This window comes from Hypanus sabinus, chromosome 28, assembly GCF_030144855.1.
Source record: "Hypanus sabinus isolate sHypSab1 chromosome 28, sHypSab1.hap1, whole genome shotgun sequence".
NCBI classification, from domain to species: Eukaryota; Metazoa; Chordata; class Chondrichthyes; order Myliobatiformes; family Dasyatidae; genus Hypanus; species Hypanus sabinus.
In genome coordinates, this window is record NC_082733.1 from 46,039,958 (window position 1) to 46,060,833 (window position 20,876).

Sequence of the window (20,876 nt, forward strand, 5' to 3'; positions counted from 1 at the left end):
AAGCCATGTCCTCTTGTACTGAGCAGCGGTGCCCTGGGGAAGAGGCGCTGGCTATCCACTCTGTCTATTCCTCTTAGAAGGAGGACATCTCATTAGTTCTGGAATGAAAAGCATCATCTTGAGAGCAGATGCGGCAAAGACGAAAGAATTAAGAGAAGGGAATGACATTTTTGCAAGTGACAGGGTAGGAAGAGGTATAGCCCAGGTGGCTGTGAGAATCAGTGGGTTTATAAAAGATACCAGTGGATAAACTGTCTCCAGAGATAGAGTCAGATAGATCGAGAAAGGGGAGGGAGGTGTAAGAAATGGATCAGATAAATTTGAGGACAGGATGGAAGTTGGAGGCAAAGTTGATGAAGTCAACAAGCTAGGCATGGGTGCAGGAAGCAGCACCAATGTAGTCATCGATGTAGCAATTTCACTTGGAATATCATGTGCAGTTCAGCTCACCAAACCATCTTAAGGATGTGGTTGTGCTGGAGAGAGTGCAGAAGAGATTCTCCAGGATGTTGACTGGATTAGAGGACTTTATTTATGAGGAGAGATTGGATAGGCTGGACCTGTTTTTACAGGAGTGAGGAAGGCTGAGGGATGATCTAACAGAATGAATAAAATTATGAGGTGTAGATAGAGTATCAACAGCAGAGGGCATTATTCAAAGATGAAAGCTTAAGAGGAATTCAAGGGGTAAGATTTTTACACAGAGTTGTTGAAATCTGGAACTTGCTGCCTGAGGAGGTGGTGGAATCAGACACAACCACTACATGTAAGAGACAGACACAAATGTACATAGCATGTGGGCAATTATCATTAGACAGGCAAAAAGTTCAAAGGTTGTTTCAGCACACTACCATCCTGTGACCTTGCCCGGCTTCGGATGACCCAGAGAAATGTGGGCTGACCCACATACTGGCAAGGATAGTAACATACTGGCACATACTGGTAACGAGTGGGAATAAAGGGGCTTTTTCTAGTTGGGCGCCAGTGACTAGTGCTGTTCTTCAGGAGTCAGTATTGGGCCAATGATTCAGATAGTGGAATTGATGGCTTTGTGGCAAAGTTTGTGGATTTTAAGAAGATAAGTGGAGGGGTAGTTAGTGCTAAGAAAACAACGTAATTGCAGCAGGACTTAGACAAATTGGAAGAATGGGTAAAAAAGTAGCAGATGGAATTAATGTTGGGAAATGTTTGATAATGCATTTCAGTAAAAGGAACAATAGTGCGGACTATTATCTAAACGTACAGAAAATTCAAACATCAGAGGTGAAAAGGGGTTTAGTCCTCGTGCAAGACTCCCAGAAGGTTAATTTACAGCTTGAGTCTGTGGTAAAGGCAGAAAATACAATGTTGGCATTCATTTCAAGGGGAATAGAATATAAAAACAAGGAGATAATGTTGAAGCTTCATAAAACCCTAATCAGGCCACACTTAAGAGTATTGTCAACAGTTTTGAGTCCCATATCTCAGAAAGGATCTCTTCAATGACAGAGAGAGTCCAGAGGAGGTTCACAAGGATGATTCCAGGAATGAAAGAGCTAACATATGAGGAGTGTTTGGCAACTTTGGGCCTGTACTCACTCATTGAAACCTACCGAACAATGAAAGGACTAGATAAGGTGGATGTGGAGAGGATGATTCCTCTGGTGGGTTATCAAGAACTAAAAGGCACAGCCTCAAAATTGAGGCCGACCTTTCAGAACAGAGGTAAGGAAGACTGTTTTTTTAGCCAGAGAGTAGTGAATCTGCCACAGACTGCAGTGGAGCCAACTTCCATGGGTATATTCAAAGGGGAAGTTGATCATTTCCTGATTAGTCAGGGCATTAGAGGATATGGTGAGAGGGCAGGTGTATGGGGTTGACTGGGATCAGGGATCAGGCATGATGAAATGACGGAGTGGACTCGATGGGCTGAATGGCCTAATTCTGCTCCTATATCTTATGGTCTTATTGGCCGTGGATACCTGTAAGTGCCCTCAGTCGCTGGCAACTGTGTCTGCTCATCAGTGACGCTAAGAAGGATCGGGGAATGAGATGTGACGCCACGGTACGTCGTCATCGTCGATTTTACACCAATGGATCACACGTCATCGACCCATTGACATCATTAAATAATTGCGTCACTGGGCGAGAGCGATGGCGGCGGGTGCCTGACGGTGGTCATGGACGAGCGGCTCGACAGTCTGGATGGCTGGGTGTCAGTGCGGAGCGGGCTGTTCACCGAGCCGGAGCGCCCGCGACTCCGCTTCCTTGTGGCCTGGAACGAAGTGGAGGGAATGTTCGCGGTGAGCTGCCATAGCCGGCCGCTACAGGCGCGGGATGCCGAAGCTGAGGCCGAGGCCGAGTCCCCGGGCAGCTGGGCCGCGCTCTACTCCCCCCGGGAGCTGCACGGCATCCACCGACTGCTAGTGGAAAGCTGCGCCGACCTGGAGCACTGCTTCCCGGCGCTGCCCGAACTGAGGCCGCGGGGCCTGTGGGGCCTTCTGTTCCCGGATCGCTCTCTGACCGAAGGCGCCGAGCCCGGCCTCAACATGGACACCGTCTGCCGCCAGCTCGAAACCTTCCTGGGTGTCGCCGTCGAACTCTGCGGCCACCGCATTGCCCTGGATACACTGTTCCCCGAGGCCGAGGACGACGACTACTTTGAGAGCGTTAGCGAGCTGCGCGGTCGTAGTCTGGAGCAACGGGTGGCCGGCGGGCGAGAGGCGCTGAGGAAGGTAGGGAGCGGGCAGCTCGAGTCGGCGGGACGGTGGGCTGAAGCGCAGAGTGGCCCATCCGGTCTGATTGTAGGTTGGTTACCATGAAACCACATTAAAAAACTGCCACCAGTAGCTGTTTCTCTTTGGAGTTGGAGAAGATAACGGTAGTAGTGTGTGTTTACCGGTTGTTAAGTGCAGTGTGTGGGGCAATGAAGGGAGGGATGGAACTGACGTGGTATCAGATGGGTATTTAATCCGCAGGAATGTCTGAGTTACGGCCTTGCTGTCCAGTGGTGCAGCTTCACATGGTGACAACTTCATCGCCCTGTCTACCTGCACCTCCACTGTACTTGCTCTCCTAGATCTCTGTTCCACAACACTTTCCAGGGCCCTACCCTTTACTATATAGGTACTGTTCTAGTTTAACTTATAAAACTGTCACACAAACAGGTTAAATTTCTGCTTTATTCTCTAGCCCATTTCCCAATGGGTCTAGATCCCTTAGTAAACTTGGACAATGTTCTTCATTGTCCACTACACAAAATTACTCTGTTAATAGTATTGCCATCCAAATCATAAATCATTAGAAATCAGAATCAGGTTTATTATCACTGGCATGTGTCGGGAATTTAGCAGGGGCAGTACAATGTAATGCATGGTGATATAGAAAGAATAAATTACAGTAAGTATATATGTATACTAAATAGGTTAAAATAGTGCAAAAGCAGAAATAATACATATTTTATTAAAAAGTGAGGTGGTGTTCATAGGTCCAATGTCCATTTAGGAATTTGATGGCAGAGGGGAAGAAGCTGTTCCTGAATAGTTGAGTGTGTGCCTTCAAGCTTCTGTACCTCCTTCCTGACAGTAACAATGAGAAGAGGGCATGGCCTGGGTGATTGGGGGGGGGGGGGGGGGGTCCTTCAATTCTACACAGTCATGGGTATAGAGAGAGTAGAACAGTGGGCTAATGGATGTCATCTTTCTGAGGCACCACTCCTTGAAGATGTCTTGGATACTATGGAGGCTAGTACCCAAGGTTGAGCTGACTAATTTTCTGTAGCTTTTGGTCCTGGTCTAGTTCTTTCCCCGCCCCTCCCCCCTACCAGACAGTGATGCAGACTATCAGAATGTTCTTCATGGTACATCAGTAGAAGTTTTTGAATGTTTTGGGTGACAAACGAGATCTCCTCAAACTCCTAATGAAATATAGCCACCCTTGCCTTCTTTATAGCTGCATCAATATGTTGGGTCCAGATTAGATCCTCAGAGATCTTGACACCCAGGAACTTGGAATTCCTCACTCTCTCCACTCCTGATCCCTCTATGATGATTGGTTCTTGTTCCCTTGTCTTAGCCTTCATGAATTCCACAATCAGCTCTTTCATCGTACTGACTGCAAGGTTGTTGCAACATCACTCCACTAGCTGGTATATCTCACTCCTGTATGCCCTCTCCATATACGATTCTACCAACAATAGTTGTATCATCAGCAAATTTATAGATGGTATTTGAACTATACTTAGAAACACAGTATAGAAAGAATGTGTGTAGGCCTCCTTTAGTCTTGATAGACCATAGATTTGCGCCTTGGAAAGTTTCCAGGACGCAAGCCTGGGCAAGGTTTTTTTTTAATGGAAGACCGGCAGTTGCCCAAGCTGCAAGTCTCCCTTCTCTACGCCACCGATGTTGTCCAAGGGAAGGGCATTAGTACCCATACAGCTTGGCACCAGTGTCGTCGCAGAGCAATGTGTGGTTAAATGCCTTGCTCAAGGACACACACAGCATCAGCCAAGGCTTGAACTAAAGACCTTCAGGTCACTAGACGAACACTTTAATCACTTGGCCACGCGCCAACACTATAGAGAGAGTAGAACAGTGAGCTAAGCACACACCCATGAGGTGCGCTTGTGTTGATTGCCACTGAGGAGGTGATATTATCACCAATCTGCACAAATTGTGATCTTCCAGTTAGAAAGTCAAGGATCCAACTGCAGAGGGCGGCAAGGGGGCCCAGGTTCTGTAGCTTATCAATCAAAACTCTGGGAATGATGGTGTTAGACACTGAGCTATATTCAACAGACAGCATCTTGACATAGGTGTTTATATTGTCCAGGTGATCTAAGGCCACGTGAAGAGACATTGAGATTGCGTCCGCCACAGGCCTATTGTGGTGATGGGCAAATTGCAGTGGGTCCAGGTTCTTGCTGAGGCAGGAGTTGATTCTAGCCATGACCAACTTTTCAAGGGTTGGATGTGAGTGCTGTTGGATGATAGTCATTAAGGCAGCTCACACTACTTCTTTTTTAAGGTACTGGTATAATTGTTGACTTTTTGAAGCAGGTGGAAATTTCTAAATTTAAAAGTGAGAAGTTTATATTGTTCTTGAATACACCTGTCAGTTGGTTGGCACAAGTTTTCAGAGCCTTACCAGCTACTCCATTGGAACCTGCTTTCTTGGGAGGATTCACCCTCCGTAAAGGCAGCCTAGCATCAGCGTCCGAGACAGAGATCACAGGGTTACCTGGATCTTTGCAGCTGTAGTTGTATTCTTCCTTTCAAAGTGGGCCGAGAAGGCGTTGAGTTCATCTGGTAGTGAAGCATCGCTGCCATTCATGCTACTGGGTTTTGCTTTGCAGGAAGTAATGTCCTGAAAACCCTGCCAGAATTGACATGCATCTGATGTCACTTCTAACCTCGCTCGGAATTGTCTCTTCACTCTTGAAACAGCCCTCCGCAAGTCATAACTAGTTTTCTTGTACAGACCTGAGTCACCAGACTTAAATGCCACAGATCTAGCCCTCAGCAAACGATAAACTCCTGTTCCATCCACGGCTTTTAGTTTGGGAATGTGCAGCAAGCTTAGGCACACTATCATCCACACAGGTTTAATGAAGTCATTAACAACTGCGGTGTACTCATCCAGCCTCGGAGATGAATCCACGAACACAGTCCAGTCCACCAATTCAAAGCAGTCTTGTAAGTGCTCCTCTGCTTCCCTTGCCCACACATCCTCACTACTGGTGCTGCAGTCTTCAGTCTCTGCCTATACTCAGGGAGTAGAAGTACAGCCAGGTGGTCAGACTTTCTATATTGTGGGTGTGGAATAGCACAGCTGGCATTCTTGATGGTGGTGAAACAGTGGTCCAGTGTGTTGTTTCCTCTGGTACTACAAGTGATTTGTTGATGGTAATTATTTGGTGACTTTTTCAAACTGGCCTGGTTAAAATCCTCCAGTATGATAGTGAAGGTGACAGGGTGTGCTGTTTCATGCACATTAATCCAGAGCCTGTTGACATTGGCCTGAGGTGAAATGTACATCACTACCAAAATGATCGCAGAAATCTCCTGCGGCAGGTAAAATGGACGGCACAATTACAAGATATTTCAGGTCTGGTGAGCAGACTTGGGACATCATCGAAACATTTGTGCACCAAGAGAATTGATCATGAGACATACACCTTCACCTCTGCTTTTGAGAGACTCAACAGTCCTATCCTGATGGTGTATAGTTAACCTGCAAATCTGAATTGCTGCATCTGGTATGCAAGGCGTAAACCAGGATTCCATGAAAAGGGGAGCAAGCAGTCATAATGTTTCTCTGATACAGCACTTTAGCTCTGAGATTTCCGATTTTATTTACTAGAAACTGTATGTTTACCAGCAAATTAGTCGGTATTAGGAGTTGAAAACCTCATTTTATTAAACACACCTGAGCCCGAGACCAGCACCCACGTTTCCTATGAGGAGTCCGGTGAGAAGTACAGACACAGTCGGCATTGTTTCCGTCAGTCTTAAGCAGCAGTAGGTTAGTCAATCACATTAAGACATCTTTATTAACTGTACAGCCTGTGGAAGCAATTATAATTCTCAGCTGTATCAAGCTGAAACGAATATTTAATTGTATCCATCAAGCTATGCTGCACAAGGTCTTTGTTTTGAGGCATCATAGAAGGCTTTGAAATGACAGTGGATCCAGTCACAACACTGGTCACCGGTCTCCAACCTGAAAAACAGTCTTCTGTTGCCATCTCTTCAGCCTCCTTCCACCAAGCCAATGTTGTATCCAATTGGATACACCAATTGGATTCCACCAGCCCAGTATGCTTTATCTTGTCAAAAGCCTTGCTAAAGTCCACGTAAATCACGTTCACTGCCCTGCCCAGGTCAGTCCTCTTGTCATCTCTTCAAAGATAAAACTCAATCAGATTCATGAGACTCAATTTCCCACATATAAAGCCATGGGAGGTAGAAAGGTGGGGGGGGGGGTGAGTGGCATTGCTAGTCAGGCTATAGAAAGGGAGGGCGTTGCAGAAGGAGTGTCCACGGAGTCAGTCTGGGTGGAAGTCGGAAATAGGAAGGGATCAATCACTGTGCTGGGAGTAGTCTATAGGCCCCCAAATAGTCCTCGGGACACCGAGGAGCAGATAAGCAAGCAGATTTTAGAATGGAACAGGAAATACTGGGTAGTAGTTATGGGTGATTTCAACTTCCCTCATATTGACTGGCACTCCTGAATGCAAGGGGGATAGATGGGGCTGAATTTGTCAGGTGTGTTCAAGAAGGATTCCTGACACAGTATGTTGACCGGCCGACGAGAGGAGAGGCTATACTGGATCTAGTTCTGGGTAATGAACCTGGCCAGGTGACAGACCTCTTGGTGGGAGAGCATTTTGGTGAGAGTGACCACAACTCCCTTAGCTGCAGTATAGCTATAGAAAGGGATAAAATCAAGACGAAATGGTAAAGTGCTTAACTGGGGAAGTGCTAACTTTGAAGGGATGAGGCAGGAACTAGCAAGAGTAAATTGGAAACAGAAGTTCAAAGGGGAAAGCACAGAAGTAATGTGGGAGAAGTTTAGGGACCACTTGAGCTGGGTTCAGGATAGGTTTGTCCCACTGAGGCAAGGAAAAAATGGTAGGTAAAGGGAACCGTGGCTGACGAAACATGTGAGGCAGCTCGTCAAGAGGAAAAAGGAAGCATATGTTAGACATAAGAAGCAGGAAGTAGGAAGGGCTTATGAGAAATATAGGGTAGCCAGGAAGGAGCTAAAGGAAGGACTTAGGAGAGCTCGTAGGGGGCATGAGAAGGCCTTGGGATATAGGATTAAGGAGAACCCCAAGACATTCTATGCATATGTGAAGAATAGGAGGATGACGAGAACGAAGGTGGGACCTCTAAAGGATAAAGAGGGCAATGTGCCTGGAGGCAGGGGAGGTTGGGGAGGTCCTAATTGAATACTTTGCTTCAGTATTCACAAGTGAAAGGGATCTTGATCAGGATGAGGTTGAAGTAGAGCAGGCCTGTGTGCTGGACAGTGTGGAGATTAAGGAAGAAGTAGTGCTGGATCTTCTTAAAAACATTAAGATTGATAAATCCCCAGGGCCAGATATGATACACCCCAGGTTGTTGTGGGAATTGAGAGAAGAGATTGCAGGAGCATTAGCCATGATCTTTGAATCCTTCCAGGGGCAGTGCTGGAGGACTGGAGAATGGCAAATGTAGTTCCCTTGTTTAAAAAAAGTAATAGGGAGAAACCTGGGAACTATAGACCGGTGAGTCTTACGTCAGTGGTATGCAAACTACTGGAAAGGATAGGATCTATGAGCATTTGGAGAAGTACAATCTACTCATGGATAGTCAACATGGCTTTGTGAAGGGAAGATCGTGCCTCACGAGCCTGATTGAGTTTTTTGAAGAGGTAACAAAAGAAATTGATTAGGGTAGGGCAGTGGATGTGGTCTACATGAACTTTAGCAAAGCATTTGACCAGGCCTCTCATGAGAGACTCATCCAGAAAGTCATGAGGCATGGGATGAGTGGAACCTTGGCTGTTTGGATAAAAAATTGGCTTAAAGGAAAAAAGCAGCGGGTAGTTGTGGAAGTAAAGTATTCTGCCTGGAGGTCGGTGACTAGTGGAGTGCCGCAGGGATCTGTCCTGGGACCCCTGATGTTTGTGATTTTTATAAATGACCTGGATGTAGAGGCAGAAGGATGGGTGAGTAAGTTTGCGGATGACACGAAGATTGGAGGAGTTGTGGATGGAGCTGTAAGTGGTCGAAGGTTACAAGAGGATATAGACAGGCTGCAGAGTTGGGCAGAAAAATGGCAGATGGAGTTCAGTCTGGACAAGTGTGAGGTGATGCATTTTGGAAGGACAAACCAGAAGAGTGAGTACAGGATTAATGGTCAATTACTTAAGAGTGTGGATGAACAAAGGAACCTTGGGGTTCAAATCCATACATCCCTCAAGGTTGCTGCACAGGTTGATAGGGTAGTTAAGAAGGCCTATGGGATGCTAGGCTTCATTAACAGGGGGATTGAGTTCAAGAGTAGAGAGGTTATGTTGCAACTCTACAAATCTCTGGTGAGACCGCACTTAGAGTATTGTGTTGAATTCTGGTCACCTCATTATAGGAAGGATGTGGAAGCTATGGAGAGTGTGCAGAGGAGATTACCAGGATGTTGCCTGGATTGGAGAACAAGTCATATGAAGCAAGGTTAACAGAGCTGGGACTTTTCTCTTTGGAGCGTAGAAGAATGAGAGGGGACTTGATAAGTGGTCTACAAGATTATGAGAGGCATAGGTAGGGTGGATAGTCAGTACCTGTTTCCCAGGGCACCAATAGCAAACACCAGAGGGCATATGACAAAATTAAGGGAGGGAAGTTTAGGGGAGACATCAGGGGTAAGTTTTTTTACAAGAGGATTGTGAGTGCCTGGAATGACTTGCCAGGGATGGTGGTGGAGGCTAAAACATTAGTGGTATTTAAGAGCCTCTTGGACAGGCACATGGATGAAAGGAAAATAGAAGGTTATGGGGTAGTGTGGGTTTAGTACTTTTTTTTTAAGGATTATATGGGTCGGCACAACATGGAGGGCTGAAGGGTCTGTACTGTGCTGTAGTGTTCTATGGTTCATGTCATGCTGACTATCCCTCACCAGCCCATCCATTTCCTGTACATTCATGGGCGGATGTCAGAATTATAATTGTATTGGAACAACTTGGCAAGAGGCACAACTCATGCAAGTTTCAGACTGCAGCTGCGATATTGTCTGAACTATGGCCCTTGCTGTATCCAGCACTCACAGCGTTTTGATATTGTTGGAGTAAATGGAATTTGCTGTAGACTGTCTTCTAAAGATTAAAGATTGTTTAATGTCATTTCCTGTACACAAATTTAAGAAGAACAAAATAATTGTTATGACAAATTTGAAGCAAGATAAACAAAACACAGAAGATAAAGAACATAATAAAAAAACAAATAAATATAAATACATAAGATGGGCTTGTATACATTGATAAAGTGACGCTAGGCTGTACATAAGGTGACTGATAGAAATAATAAAGTAGTAGTGGAGTTAGTGGATGCAGGCATTGATCAGTAGGTGACCAAAACTACATATACTACGTCAAATTAGGCCTCACCAATGTCTTAGATAATGTCAACGTAACATCCCATCTTCTTTACTCAGTACACTGATTTATGAAGGCCAATATGCCAAAAGCTATCTACCTGCGACATCACTTTGAATGAATTATGGATCTGTATTTGGAGATTCCTTTGTTCGACAGCACTCCTCAGTGCCCTAAGGTTCCTGTTTTCTTGGCTTGCCATTTTTGAGAATCAGGATGTACAAGCTGCTCTCTCCTATCATTTACTTATTATCCACCAGCATTCATAACTGGATGTGGCAGGACAGCAGAGCTTTTATATTATGTCTGTTGTCTAGTCTGTTGGTTATGAAGTTTATTTTCCTTATTTATCCTGTGCTGTTCTCCTGTTTTAAGACCATAAGACATAGGAACAGAATTAGGCCATTCAGTCCATAGTCTGCTCTGCCATTTGATCACGTCTAATTTATTATCCCTATGAACTTCATTTTCTTGCCTTTCCCCCTTAACCTTGCTGCTCTGACTAATCAAGAACCTATCAACCTCTGCTTTAAATATACTCAATGACTTAGCCTCCACAGCCATCTGTTGCAATAAATTACACAGATTCACTACCCTCTGGCTGAAGAAATTCATCCTCATCTGTTCTAAACGGACGTCCTGTTATTTTGAGGCTGTGTCCTCTTGAAAAGCCTCTTGACTGCTCCACTATACGAAACAGCCTCGCCACTCTTCCTACACATTTCAATATTCAATATATTTAAGTGAGATCCCCCTCATTCTTCTAAACTTTAGCAGGTACAGGCCCAGAGCCATCAGACACTCTTCATGAGTTAATCTTGAGATAAGGAACCCAAAACTGCTCACGGTGCTGCAAGTGTGGTCTGACCAATGTCTTATAAAAACTCAGCATTACATCCTTTTATATTCCAGTCCTCTCAAAATGAATGTTAATTTCGCATTTGCCTTCCTCATGACTGACATAACCTGCAAATTAACCTTTGCGAAATCCTGCATGAGGGCTCCCAAGTCCCTTTGACTTTTGAATATTCTCTCTATTTAGAAAATATGCCTTTATTTCTTCTACTAAAGTGCATTATCATACACTTACATATACATTATTCCCTCTGCCACTTTGTTCATTCTCCCAATCTGTCCAAGTCCTGCAGACTCCTGTTTCCTCAATGCTACTTGCCCCTTCACCTATCTTTGTATCATCTGTAAACTTGGCCACAAAACAGCCATCAATTCTATCAACCAAATCATTGACATATAACATGAAACAAATTTATCTCAACACTAACCCCTATAGCCAACTGAAAAGGCCCCCTTTATTTCCATTCTTTGCCTCCTGCCAGTTAGCCAATGCTCTATCCATGCTACCATCTTTTATTTGTAATATCATAAGCTCCTATCTTGTTAAGCAGCCTCATGTGGCACCTTGTCAAAGGCCTTCTGAAAATCCAAGTTAACAACCTCCACGGACTCTCCTTTTTCTATCCTCCTATTATTTCCTCAAAGAATTCCAATAGATTTGTCAGGTAAGATTTCCCCTTAAGGAAACCCTGCTGACATTGGCCTATTTTATCATGTGCCTCTGAGTACCCTGATACTTTATCCTTAATATTGGACTCTAACATCTTCCCAAATACTGAAGTAAGGCTAGCTGGCCTATAATTTCCTTTCTTCTGCCTCCCTCCCTTCCTGAAGTGTGGTGTGACATTTGCAGTTTTCCAGTCCTCCAGAATCATTCCAGAATATGGTGATTCTAACTACTACTCTCATTTCTGCCTCCTGATACTCTCAAGATTGTGGCGTAATGCCAGAGTCTTCCACAGTGAAGGCTGATGCAAAATACTTATTACATTTGTCCATTATTTCTTTGTTTTTCCATCGACCATTACTAACTCCCCAGCTCCTCAGAGTCAGTCATCCTATTATCTACACTCACTTCTCTTTTACTCTTTATATGTTTGAAAAACACTTTTGGTATGCAGCTTCACTAGGCTAGCACTTCATTTTTACCAGGTACTGCTCATGTCGTGCCTTTCTGCATGCTTCTTTGAGCATGGGTTTATCACCTGACTTGATAGTGAAGGGAATACTGGGCTGGGATATGTTTCTACTTTTGCAGTGGCCCACGCTGCCTCATGGTTGCCTGGTTCCGAGTCTGTCCTGTTCAGTGCAACTGTGGTGCCATATGACATGGAGGATGTTGCTAGTATGAAGATGGAACTTTGCCTCATGAGGACTATGGTGGTTACTTTTCCAAATGCATGTGCCAGCTAGATTAGTGAGGGCAAGCTAATAGAAGTCTATCCCCTGTGCTGGATACTTACACCTGGTAGACAGGTACTTCAGAACTTTAGCCAGTCTGTCAGTGGTGGTGATTCTGTTAAGCCATGGCTGAGCATGTTTTACCCTTTTTTGCTTTTATGTGCCTAGCTTGGGGGAGTATTGAATCATCAGCTGAGGGAGCTCTCTGGATGCCCTGATTTTTTTCCCATTGCACTATAAACCACTGACACCTCTTGTTGCACCTGTCCTGTTGGTGTGATAATGTACCCAGGGTCTGTGAGTATTCTGTGAGTACTACATCAGGCTGAGGCAGTTGTCACACTGCTAAACCCATCCTCCAGAGACCTTCTCATGGGTGCTTTCTTCCTCTGAGCACTTGGTGTTATTTTTATAGCAAAGTTATTCTATGAAGGTTCTGGCCTTGGGTTGTGTTAAAGGGCCAGTTGTCAGCCGATGGTTTATGCTGAACAGATTTTGTTAACGGTAGAATTTTTTTGTCTTGCAGGTCTTGCACCAACACAGACATGTTAAGAATATGGTGGCCCTTAAGAAGCTGTACCAGGAGGAAGATGAAGCCTATCAGGATCTAGTCACTGCAGCCACACAGTTCTACCAGTGTTTGCTGCAACCCTTCAGGGACATGCGCGAGTTTGCCTCACTGTGCAAACAGGAGGCCTTGGTAAATCTTGCACTTTCTGTTTCTTTACTGGAAATGCTGAACTTTAAAACTCTACATTTATTATTAGGAACAACAGTTAGAAGCTGAGCAAACATTTTGGATTCAGGGGCTCGTGAATTGAGCTCAGTGCATTTAAAGGTAAATGATCTCTCCTGGCTGAAATTGACTTGGGCAGTGATTAGCTGCTCTCGGGCATAAGAGTCAGAAATTATCTGATAAGCAAGGATTGGGACTGGCTATTTTCTGGCAAAGGTATAGTTGGAAAATGTGAGGCCTTCAAAATGAAATTTTGAGAGTACAAAGCTTGTATCTGCCTGTAAGAATATAAGTTAACGATAACAAGTGTAAAGTACCTTGGTTTTCAAGAGATATTGAAGCCCTGTTTAAGAGAAAAAGGTTTATAGCAGGTATAGGCAAGTAGGAACAAATGAGGTTCTTATGAAGTATAAGAAATGCAAGAGAAAACTTAAGAAACAAATCAGAAAGACTAAAAGAAGGCATGAAGTTGCTGTAGCAGACAAGTATGTATTTCAGCAAGACATTTGATAAGTTACCCATGGAAGGCTTATTGAGAAAGTAAAGAGGCATGGGATCCAAGGGGACCTTGGTTTGTGGATCCAGGATTGGCTTGCTCACAAAAGGCAGAGTGGTTGTAGATGTGGCGTATTTTACGTGGAGGTCAGTGACCAGTGGTGTGCCTCAGGGGTCTGTTCTGGGACCCCTTCTCTTAACGATTTTTATAAGTGACCTGGATGAGGAAGTGGAGGGATGGGTTAATAAATTTGCTGATGACACAAAGGTTGGGGGTATTGTGGATAGTGTGGAGGGCTGTCAGAGGTTACAGCGGGACATTGCTAGGATGCAAGACTGGGCTGAGAAGCGGCAGATGGAGTTCAACCCAGATAATTGTGAGATGGTCCATTTTGGTAGGTCAAATATGACGGCAGAATTTAATATTAATGGTAAGACTCTTGTCAGTGTGGTGGATCAGAGGGATCTTGGGTATTGAGTACAGGAGATGGGATGTTATGCTGAACTTGTACAAGACATTGGTGAGGTCTAATTTGGAATATTGTATGCAGTTTTGGTCACCTATCTACAGGAAAGATGTAAATTAGATTGAACGAGTACCTAGAAAATTTACAGGGATGTTGCTGGGTCTGGAGAGAGGACCTTATACAGAAAGATTGAATAGGTTAATGGTTTATTCCTTAGAAAGTAGAAGATTGAGAGGAGATTTGATAGAAGTACAAAATTATGAGAGATATATATAGGCTAAATGTAAGCAGGCTTTTTCCACTGAGGTTGGGTGGGACCACAACCAGACATCAAAATCTAAGAGTGAAAGGTGAGAATTTTAAGGGGAACCTCCACTCAGGCTCATGAGAGTGTGGAGCAAGCTGCCAGCACAAGTGGTGCTTGCGAGCTCGATTTCAACATTTGGATAGGTACATGGATGGTAGGGGTATGGAGGGCTGTAGGGCCTGTTTCTGCGCTGTACTTCTCTATGATAATAACTTTAAGTTTTGTTGAGACCTCTGTTGGAGAGTGACTGGTATTGGAGGGGATATGATGTCACACTGCAGCTTACAGTGCTCTTCCGTAGATCTATTGGCTTCAAAGGTTGTTTGCTGACTGTGTTCCTACAATGGATTTACTTTTTGAGGATATTAGTTTATAAAAGTAGCTATTTGTCTGCCTGCTGTCCGTAAGAATAATGAAGTAAAACAGCGTTCCTTCTGAGGGCCACAATGGGACAATTTCCATTCATGAAATTTGGGCCAGGGTTCATGCTCATGTTTGGTCAAACCCATATTCACCCTAATGCGTGAATATTTGAACTCTGTTGTTACTAGATACAAACCAGGTAACCTATGAACTCAGTAGAGTCCTTATCCAAGCTGACCACTTCCTATTTGCAGAAATCCCTCGAGTTTGACACTCTGGGTCCAAGGAGAATTCAGAGTCTGCAGAAAGAAGTGGAAGAGTGGTCTCGGCGCATGCAAGAAGCAATCTGCTCAATTCAGGACATAACGGTGGATTATTTCAGGGAGACAGTGAAAGCATTGGCAGGTAAATTGGACTGGAACAATAGCAGACTAACAGCTGCACTCTCTAGAGTTGATATCTTTGAGAGAGGTTGAAATTTAGAGAACCATCAGAGGGAGGAGTGATGCCTTTGAGCTGAGGGTCATTGCTCACAGAAAGATGGGGCATGTGATACAAGCTGGGGAGGTGATCTCCAGGTGTTCCTGTTATTATTTATTTTAATTTTTAATGTTTTTTTAAAAAATTATTTAAAGGTACAGCTTGAAACAGACCCTTCCAGCCCGAAGAGCTGTAACCCACCTATTTAACACTAGCCTAATCACATGGCAATTTACAATAATCAATTAACCTACTAAATGGTATGTCTTTGGACTATGGGAGGAAACTGGAGCACTTGGAGGAAACCCACACGTTCACACCAGCCGTCCAGACGGCAATGGAATTGAACTGCAAGCTCCAAAGCCCTGAATTGTAATAATGTCACAGTAAATGCCCAGGCAGCTGTGTTCTGTTAACTTTGAACGTGTTGGCACAGCACAAAGAATGCTGGAGGAATTCATTGGGTCAGACAGCAGCTGAGGAGGGAAGGGATCCATTCTCGTTTTGGATGAGATCCTTTAGGACTAGAAATAAAGAGCAAAAACCAGAATCAGGAAAATGTTTGTGTTTTATACAGCAAATAGACAAACATCTGTATTATAATCTGGTAAACAGCCTGTGGTTATCTGTAATTATCTAAGAATGTGATTTAAATTTATTGGGGGTTTTGGCCTCTGAAGGCACAGTTGGTGAATCCCAGCTAAGAAGACTTGGACACAAGTGGCTGTTATATGACGAAGTGTAATTAACATCTGTACCCCACGTATTGTGATTTCTTTATTCTTAGGATCAGATGTTCAGTGTTATCTTTGTTTCATTAACTTTTTGAGCTATGTTTCAATTATTTGAATGTGATCTAGAGGAAAGATAGATATGTGAATAAAACATTGTGACAAAAGCAGCTGTAGTTTCTCATGAATTCTCATTCTGAAGCCATGCAGAAGCAGATGGAAGAAGATCGAAATCACTTTGGCAAAGCTGCCTGGGCCAGTGTGGCACCTAGACAGGAAAAACTGAAGTTCATGTTTGCAAAGGAAACTTTGCAACACACCAGGGCAAAAGAATTGTGCTTGAAACGTAAGAAAGCCCAGATTCAATCCAAGGTAACAAGCTTGCAGTTGTGCTTATAAACCACTCTCTTTAGGTTGCCAAACATTTCAGTAAAACTCTCTTTAAATTTAGATGGAACATCTTGACAACAAATCAGTGGAGATGGTGGATGAACTAGAAATGCAGTATTATGAAACACAGCTGGAGCTGTACAGCATTCAGCTAGAAACTTTAAAATATGAGGAATTGCTGGTTGTTGCCCAGCTGGACACCATACGACGTGAAGTCAGGGGTGAGTAGGTGGCTAGCTATTCATTGTTCACATTCACAGTACAGCAGATGTATTTCAGGCGGACCCCTCTCCTATTAAAATTCAGATATTCCTGATTTGCGGGTTGCACCTAACACGGAGCTTGTAGCTGTGTCGGTAAACAATGCGTATAGGTCAGAAGGATTTGTATAGATGAGGTGCTCCACCATCCTCAGCAATGTCTTTGCACATTGAGATACACAACAAGGCTTACACTGGAAATTAGGGATTTGCTATTTTGCCCAGCAAGTACTGCTGACTAGTTCTTTGGTCTGTGTTGCTTATTGGACATGAGTGTCTAGACTGGAGTTAACTACAGGATACGGTGTCTGTTCATTATCTCACCTAGAGAATGATTTGTGAAAGAGTTGCATTGTTCTGGGTAGAGGCAGGTTGTGCTCAGTCTACACCTGGTTCATTGATCATCACTACAGCATAGGTAGTAGTGAAGTTTGCTATGCTGGGCCACTTACCAGCTCTGGTTAAATTCCTCTTGTCAAATATGATAAGCTGTTGAAAATTTAGATTTTGATGCTTTTGAAAATTTACTGGGACCCCACCCTGACAGATAGTAAAGCTTTTCTTTTCCAATTTTTTTTATTAGTTTCTACGTAGAAGAATACAGAGTACAAGAAAATGTATATAAAAGGTCAAAAAAGATTTCAAAAAGCTACCAATTACATTATATCTGTTCATAATAACAATCTCATTACCCCATATTCATGTAAGTTAATCAACAGTTATATTGAAATATACTAATTTATTACAAAAAAAGAATCTAACCCCTACCAAGACCAAAGCTGGTTATTAAGGAGAAAAGGTAAAATACCTTCTCATATAATAAAAATTAATAATAGCCAGCATCTGAGTTTAAACAACGAATTGAAGGTTTTGAAAATAATTCAAAAAAGGTCCCCACGATGTTTGGAAAATCTTGATGAGATTCAGAAATTGAACAACAAATCTTCTCTAAATCTAAACATGACATAATGTCGCATAACCATTGAGCATGAGTAGGAGGAAAAATATCTTTCCATTTAAACAAAAGCGCCCTCCTAGCTATAAGAGAGCTAAAGGCCAAAATATCATCAAGTCACTTTTATATTGTCATTTCAACCATAGCTGCTGGTACAGGACACAGTAAAAACGAGATAATGTTTTTCAGGACCATGGTGCTACATGAAACAGTATAGAAACTACACTGAACTACGTGAAAACAATACAGAAAAAAAAACGCACACTAGACTATAGACCTACCCAGGACTGCATAAAGTGCACAAAACAGTGCAGGCATTACAATAAATAATAGACAAGATAATAGGCACGGTAGAGAGCAGTAAATTGTTGTCAGTCCAGTCTCTGGGTATTGAGGAGTCTGATAGCTTGGGAGAAGAAACTGTTGCGTAGTCTGGTCTTGAGAGCCCGAATGCTGCGATGCCTTTTCTCAGATGGCAGGAGGGAGAAGAGTTTGTATGAGGGGTGTGTGGGGTCCTTCATAATGCTGTTTGCCTTGCGGATGCAGCGTGTAGTGTAAATATCCGTGATGGCAGGAAGAGAGACCCCGATGATCTCAGCTGACCTCACTATCTGCTGCAGGGTCTTGCAATCTGAGAATGTGCAATTTCTGAAGCAGGCAGTGATGCAGCTGCTCAGGATGTTCTCAATACAACCTCTGTAGAATGTGATGAGGATGGAGGGTGGGAGATGGACTTTCCTCAGCCTTTGCAGAAAGTAGAGACGCTGCTGGGCTTTCTTTGCTTTCTTTGCTATGGAGCTGGTGTTGAGAGACCAGGTGAGATTCTCCACCACGTGAACACCAAGAAATCTGGTGCTCTTAACGATCTCTACCGAGGAGCTGTCGATGTTCAGTGGGGAGTGGTCGCTCTATGCCCTCCTGAAGTCAACAACCATCTCTTTTGTTCACATTCGGAGACAGGTTGTTGGCTCTGCACCAGTCTGTTAGCCGCTGCACCTTCTCTCTGTGTGCTGACTCATCGTTCTTGCTGATGAGACCCACCACGGTCATGTCATTGGCGAACTTGATGTGGTTCGAGCTGTGTGTTGCAGTCATGGGTCAGCAGAGCGAACAGCAGTAGACTGAGCACACAGCCCTGAGGGACCCTTGTGCTCGGTGTGATGGTGTTGGAGATGCTGCCTCTGATCCAGACTGACTGAGGTCTCCCAGTCTAGGATCCAGTTGCAGAGGGAGGTGTTCAGGCCCAGTAGACTCAGCTTTCCGATCAGTTTCTGAGGAATGATTGTGTTGAATGCTGAACTGAAGTCTATGAACAGCATTCGAATGTACGTTTCTTTTTTGTTCAGGTGGGTTAGGGCTAGATGTGTTGGCATGTGGCTTAGTGGTTAAGGCGTTAGTCTAGTGGTCTGAAGGTCGCTAGTTCGAGCCTTGACTGAGGCTGCGTGTGTCCTTGAGCAAGGCACTTAACCACACATTGCTTTGCGACAACACCGGTGCCAAGCTGTATAGGTCCTAATGCCCTTCCCTTGGACAACATCGGTGGTGTGGAGAGGGGAGACTTGCAGCTTGGGCAACTGCCAGTCTTCCATTTTTAAAAAAACCCTGCCCAGGCTTGTGCCGTGGAAACTTTCCGAGGTGCAAATCCATGGTCTGTCAAGACTAACGGAGGCCTACACTACGGCCAGGTGGAGGGTGATACAAAAGGAAATTAGTTACAAAGGTTTACCAAATGTAAAAGATTTAATCTTATATCTTCATGAAAAAACAAGCTACTTAGTTAGCTTTCAAATATATGCTTCAGCATTCAAACAAAACCATTCGAAGGATCCATTTTTAATAAGATTCTCAGTCAAGCTGGGTAGCCAAGGGTTGAGTTAAAACCTTTGTTAAAAAAATTCCAACAAAGCTTGTTTAAACTTAGCACGTTCCTGCATAACCTCAAGTGAATAATCTTCAAGAATCTTAATATTCCACCCTATAACGAATCATGCCCCTTCGACGGGATTTGGGAATTAAAAGTTTCTCATTTAATCTTGTGTCTTCATGTAAGGACAAACTAAACAGCGAGCCTTCGGATTTTAAAAACCTTTGTACTTCAGCAGTTGAATAAAACCATTCAAAAGATCCATTTTTAAGTGTGATTCTGAGTTGAGCTGAGTAGCGAAGGGAAGGCTTGAAGCCTTTGTTAAAAAAACTCAGACATAACTTCTTTGAACTTAGCATGTTCCTGCATAACCTCAGGCGAGTAATCTTCAACAATTCTAATCTAGCAGCCATGATAGTCTAAATCATGCCTCTTCGACGAGATTTGCGTATTAACAGTTCCTTTGTTTTAAATTGATAAAAACAGATTATTACTGATCTCAGTCTATCTCTGTTAAGAGGTCTAAACACGGGAGACCTGTGAACTCGATCAATCATAGGCAAAGACACCAAAATTTCTGGAAATTATTCTTGCAGAAAGCTTACAAAGAATTCAATAGGATGATTACCTTCGGTTAATTCTTCGAGACCCAGGACCCTTAGGTTGTTCCTTTTACTTCTATTTTCTATGTTGAATCTTCTGTCTTAACTTTTCATTGGACTTTGATTGCTTTTTACAAAGCTTTAGCAATTCATCCACTTCTATTTCCAGGGACAACAAAATTGCTTCATCATTTTTTATATGTTTATTGTGTTCATTAAGAATTTGTTGAATAGAATCCAATTTACCATCTTTTTGTTTAAATTCAGAACTGAATTGTTGAAACTTCTCAGAGGCTTCTTGTGTATGACTTTGCAGCAAATCCATAATAGAATCCAAAGAAGCAGGGAGATCATCCTTTTTAGTACCTCTGCCACCCCTTGTAGCCATAATGAAAAAATATCACACTTAACAAAAGAAGTTTCAAGACAGGTTGGAAATCGTAAGATAAAGTTGGAGTAACAGCAGATTGTTACTCCATCAGCCACCACCATGAAGTCTCGACAGATAGTAAAGCTGCAGTTGCTGGAATAGAAACCCTTTTCTTTGGGCTGTGTATCAAGTACCAGATGAACAGGTCATTGCTATATGGTTCAGATCCTTCCAATGCTCATCAGATAGTTGAGGCCAGTAAATTGGGTTTAAACAGGTATATTTGAGAAGCAGACACTTTAAACCAAATACTCTTAAGTTTACCTTTGTATTTAGATAATTTAATGGTGAAGCTCCAGTCCAAAAATTAGACAACAATGGAGTCCATGGTGAAATGACTATTTGGATTCAGAACTGGCTTGTCCATAAAAGTCAGAGGATAAGAGCAATGGAACTTAGCCTTGTTGAAGTTTGGTGGATTTTGGTC

At 43.4% G+C, this 20,876-nt stretch overlaps 2 protein-coding genes across 2 annotated transcripts in view; one reads left to right on the plus strand and one right to left on the minus strand.

The window, feature by feature from the left end:
• Nucleotides 1–2,068, minus strand: part of LOC132382685 (fibronectin type III and SPRY domain-containing protein 2) — a 64,724-nt gene extending 62,656 nt beyond the window's left edge. Inside the window, exon 1 of the mRNA XM_059953150.1 lies at nucleotides 1,962–2,068. The gene's annotated coding sequence lies outside the window, so the exon portion shown is untranslated. The remainder of the gene's footprint in view (nucleotides 1–1,961) is intronic.
• Nucleotides 2,069–2,091: 23 nt separating this feature from the next.
• LOC132382682 (WASP homolog-associated protein with actin, membranes and microtubules) overlaps nucleotides 2,092–20,876 on the plus strand; it is a 28,020-nt gene continuing 9,235 nt past the window's right edge. Inside the window, exons 1-5 of the mRNA XM_059953144.1 lie at nucleotides 2,092–2,714; nucleotides 12,896–13,069; nucleotides 14,992–15,142; nucleotides 16,151–16,320; nucleotides 16,400–16,559. Of these exons, the coding sequence (XP_059809127.1) occupies nucleotides 2,160–2,714; nucleotides 12,896–13,069; nucleotides 14,992–15,142; nucleotides 16,151–16,320; nucleotides 16,400–16,559 (1,210 nt within the window). The 5' untranslated portion in view covers nucleotides 2,092–2,159. The remainder of the gene's footprint in view (nucleotides 2,715–12,895; nucleotides 13,070–14,991; nucleotides 15,143–16,150; nucleotides 16,321–16,399; nucleotides 16,560–20,876) is intronic.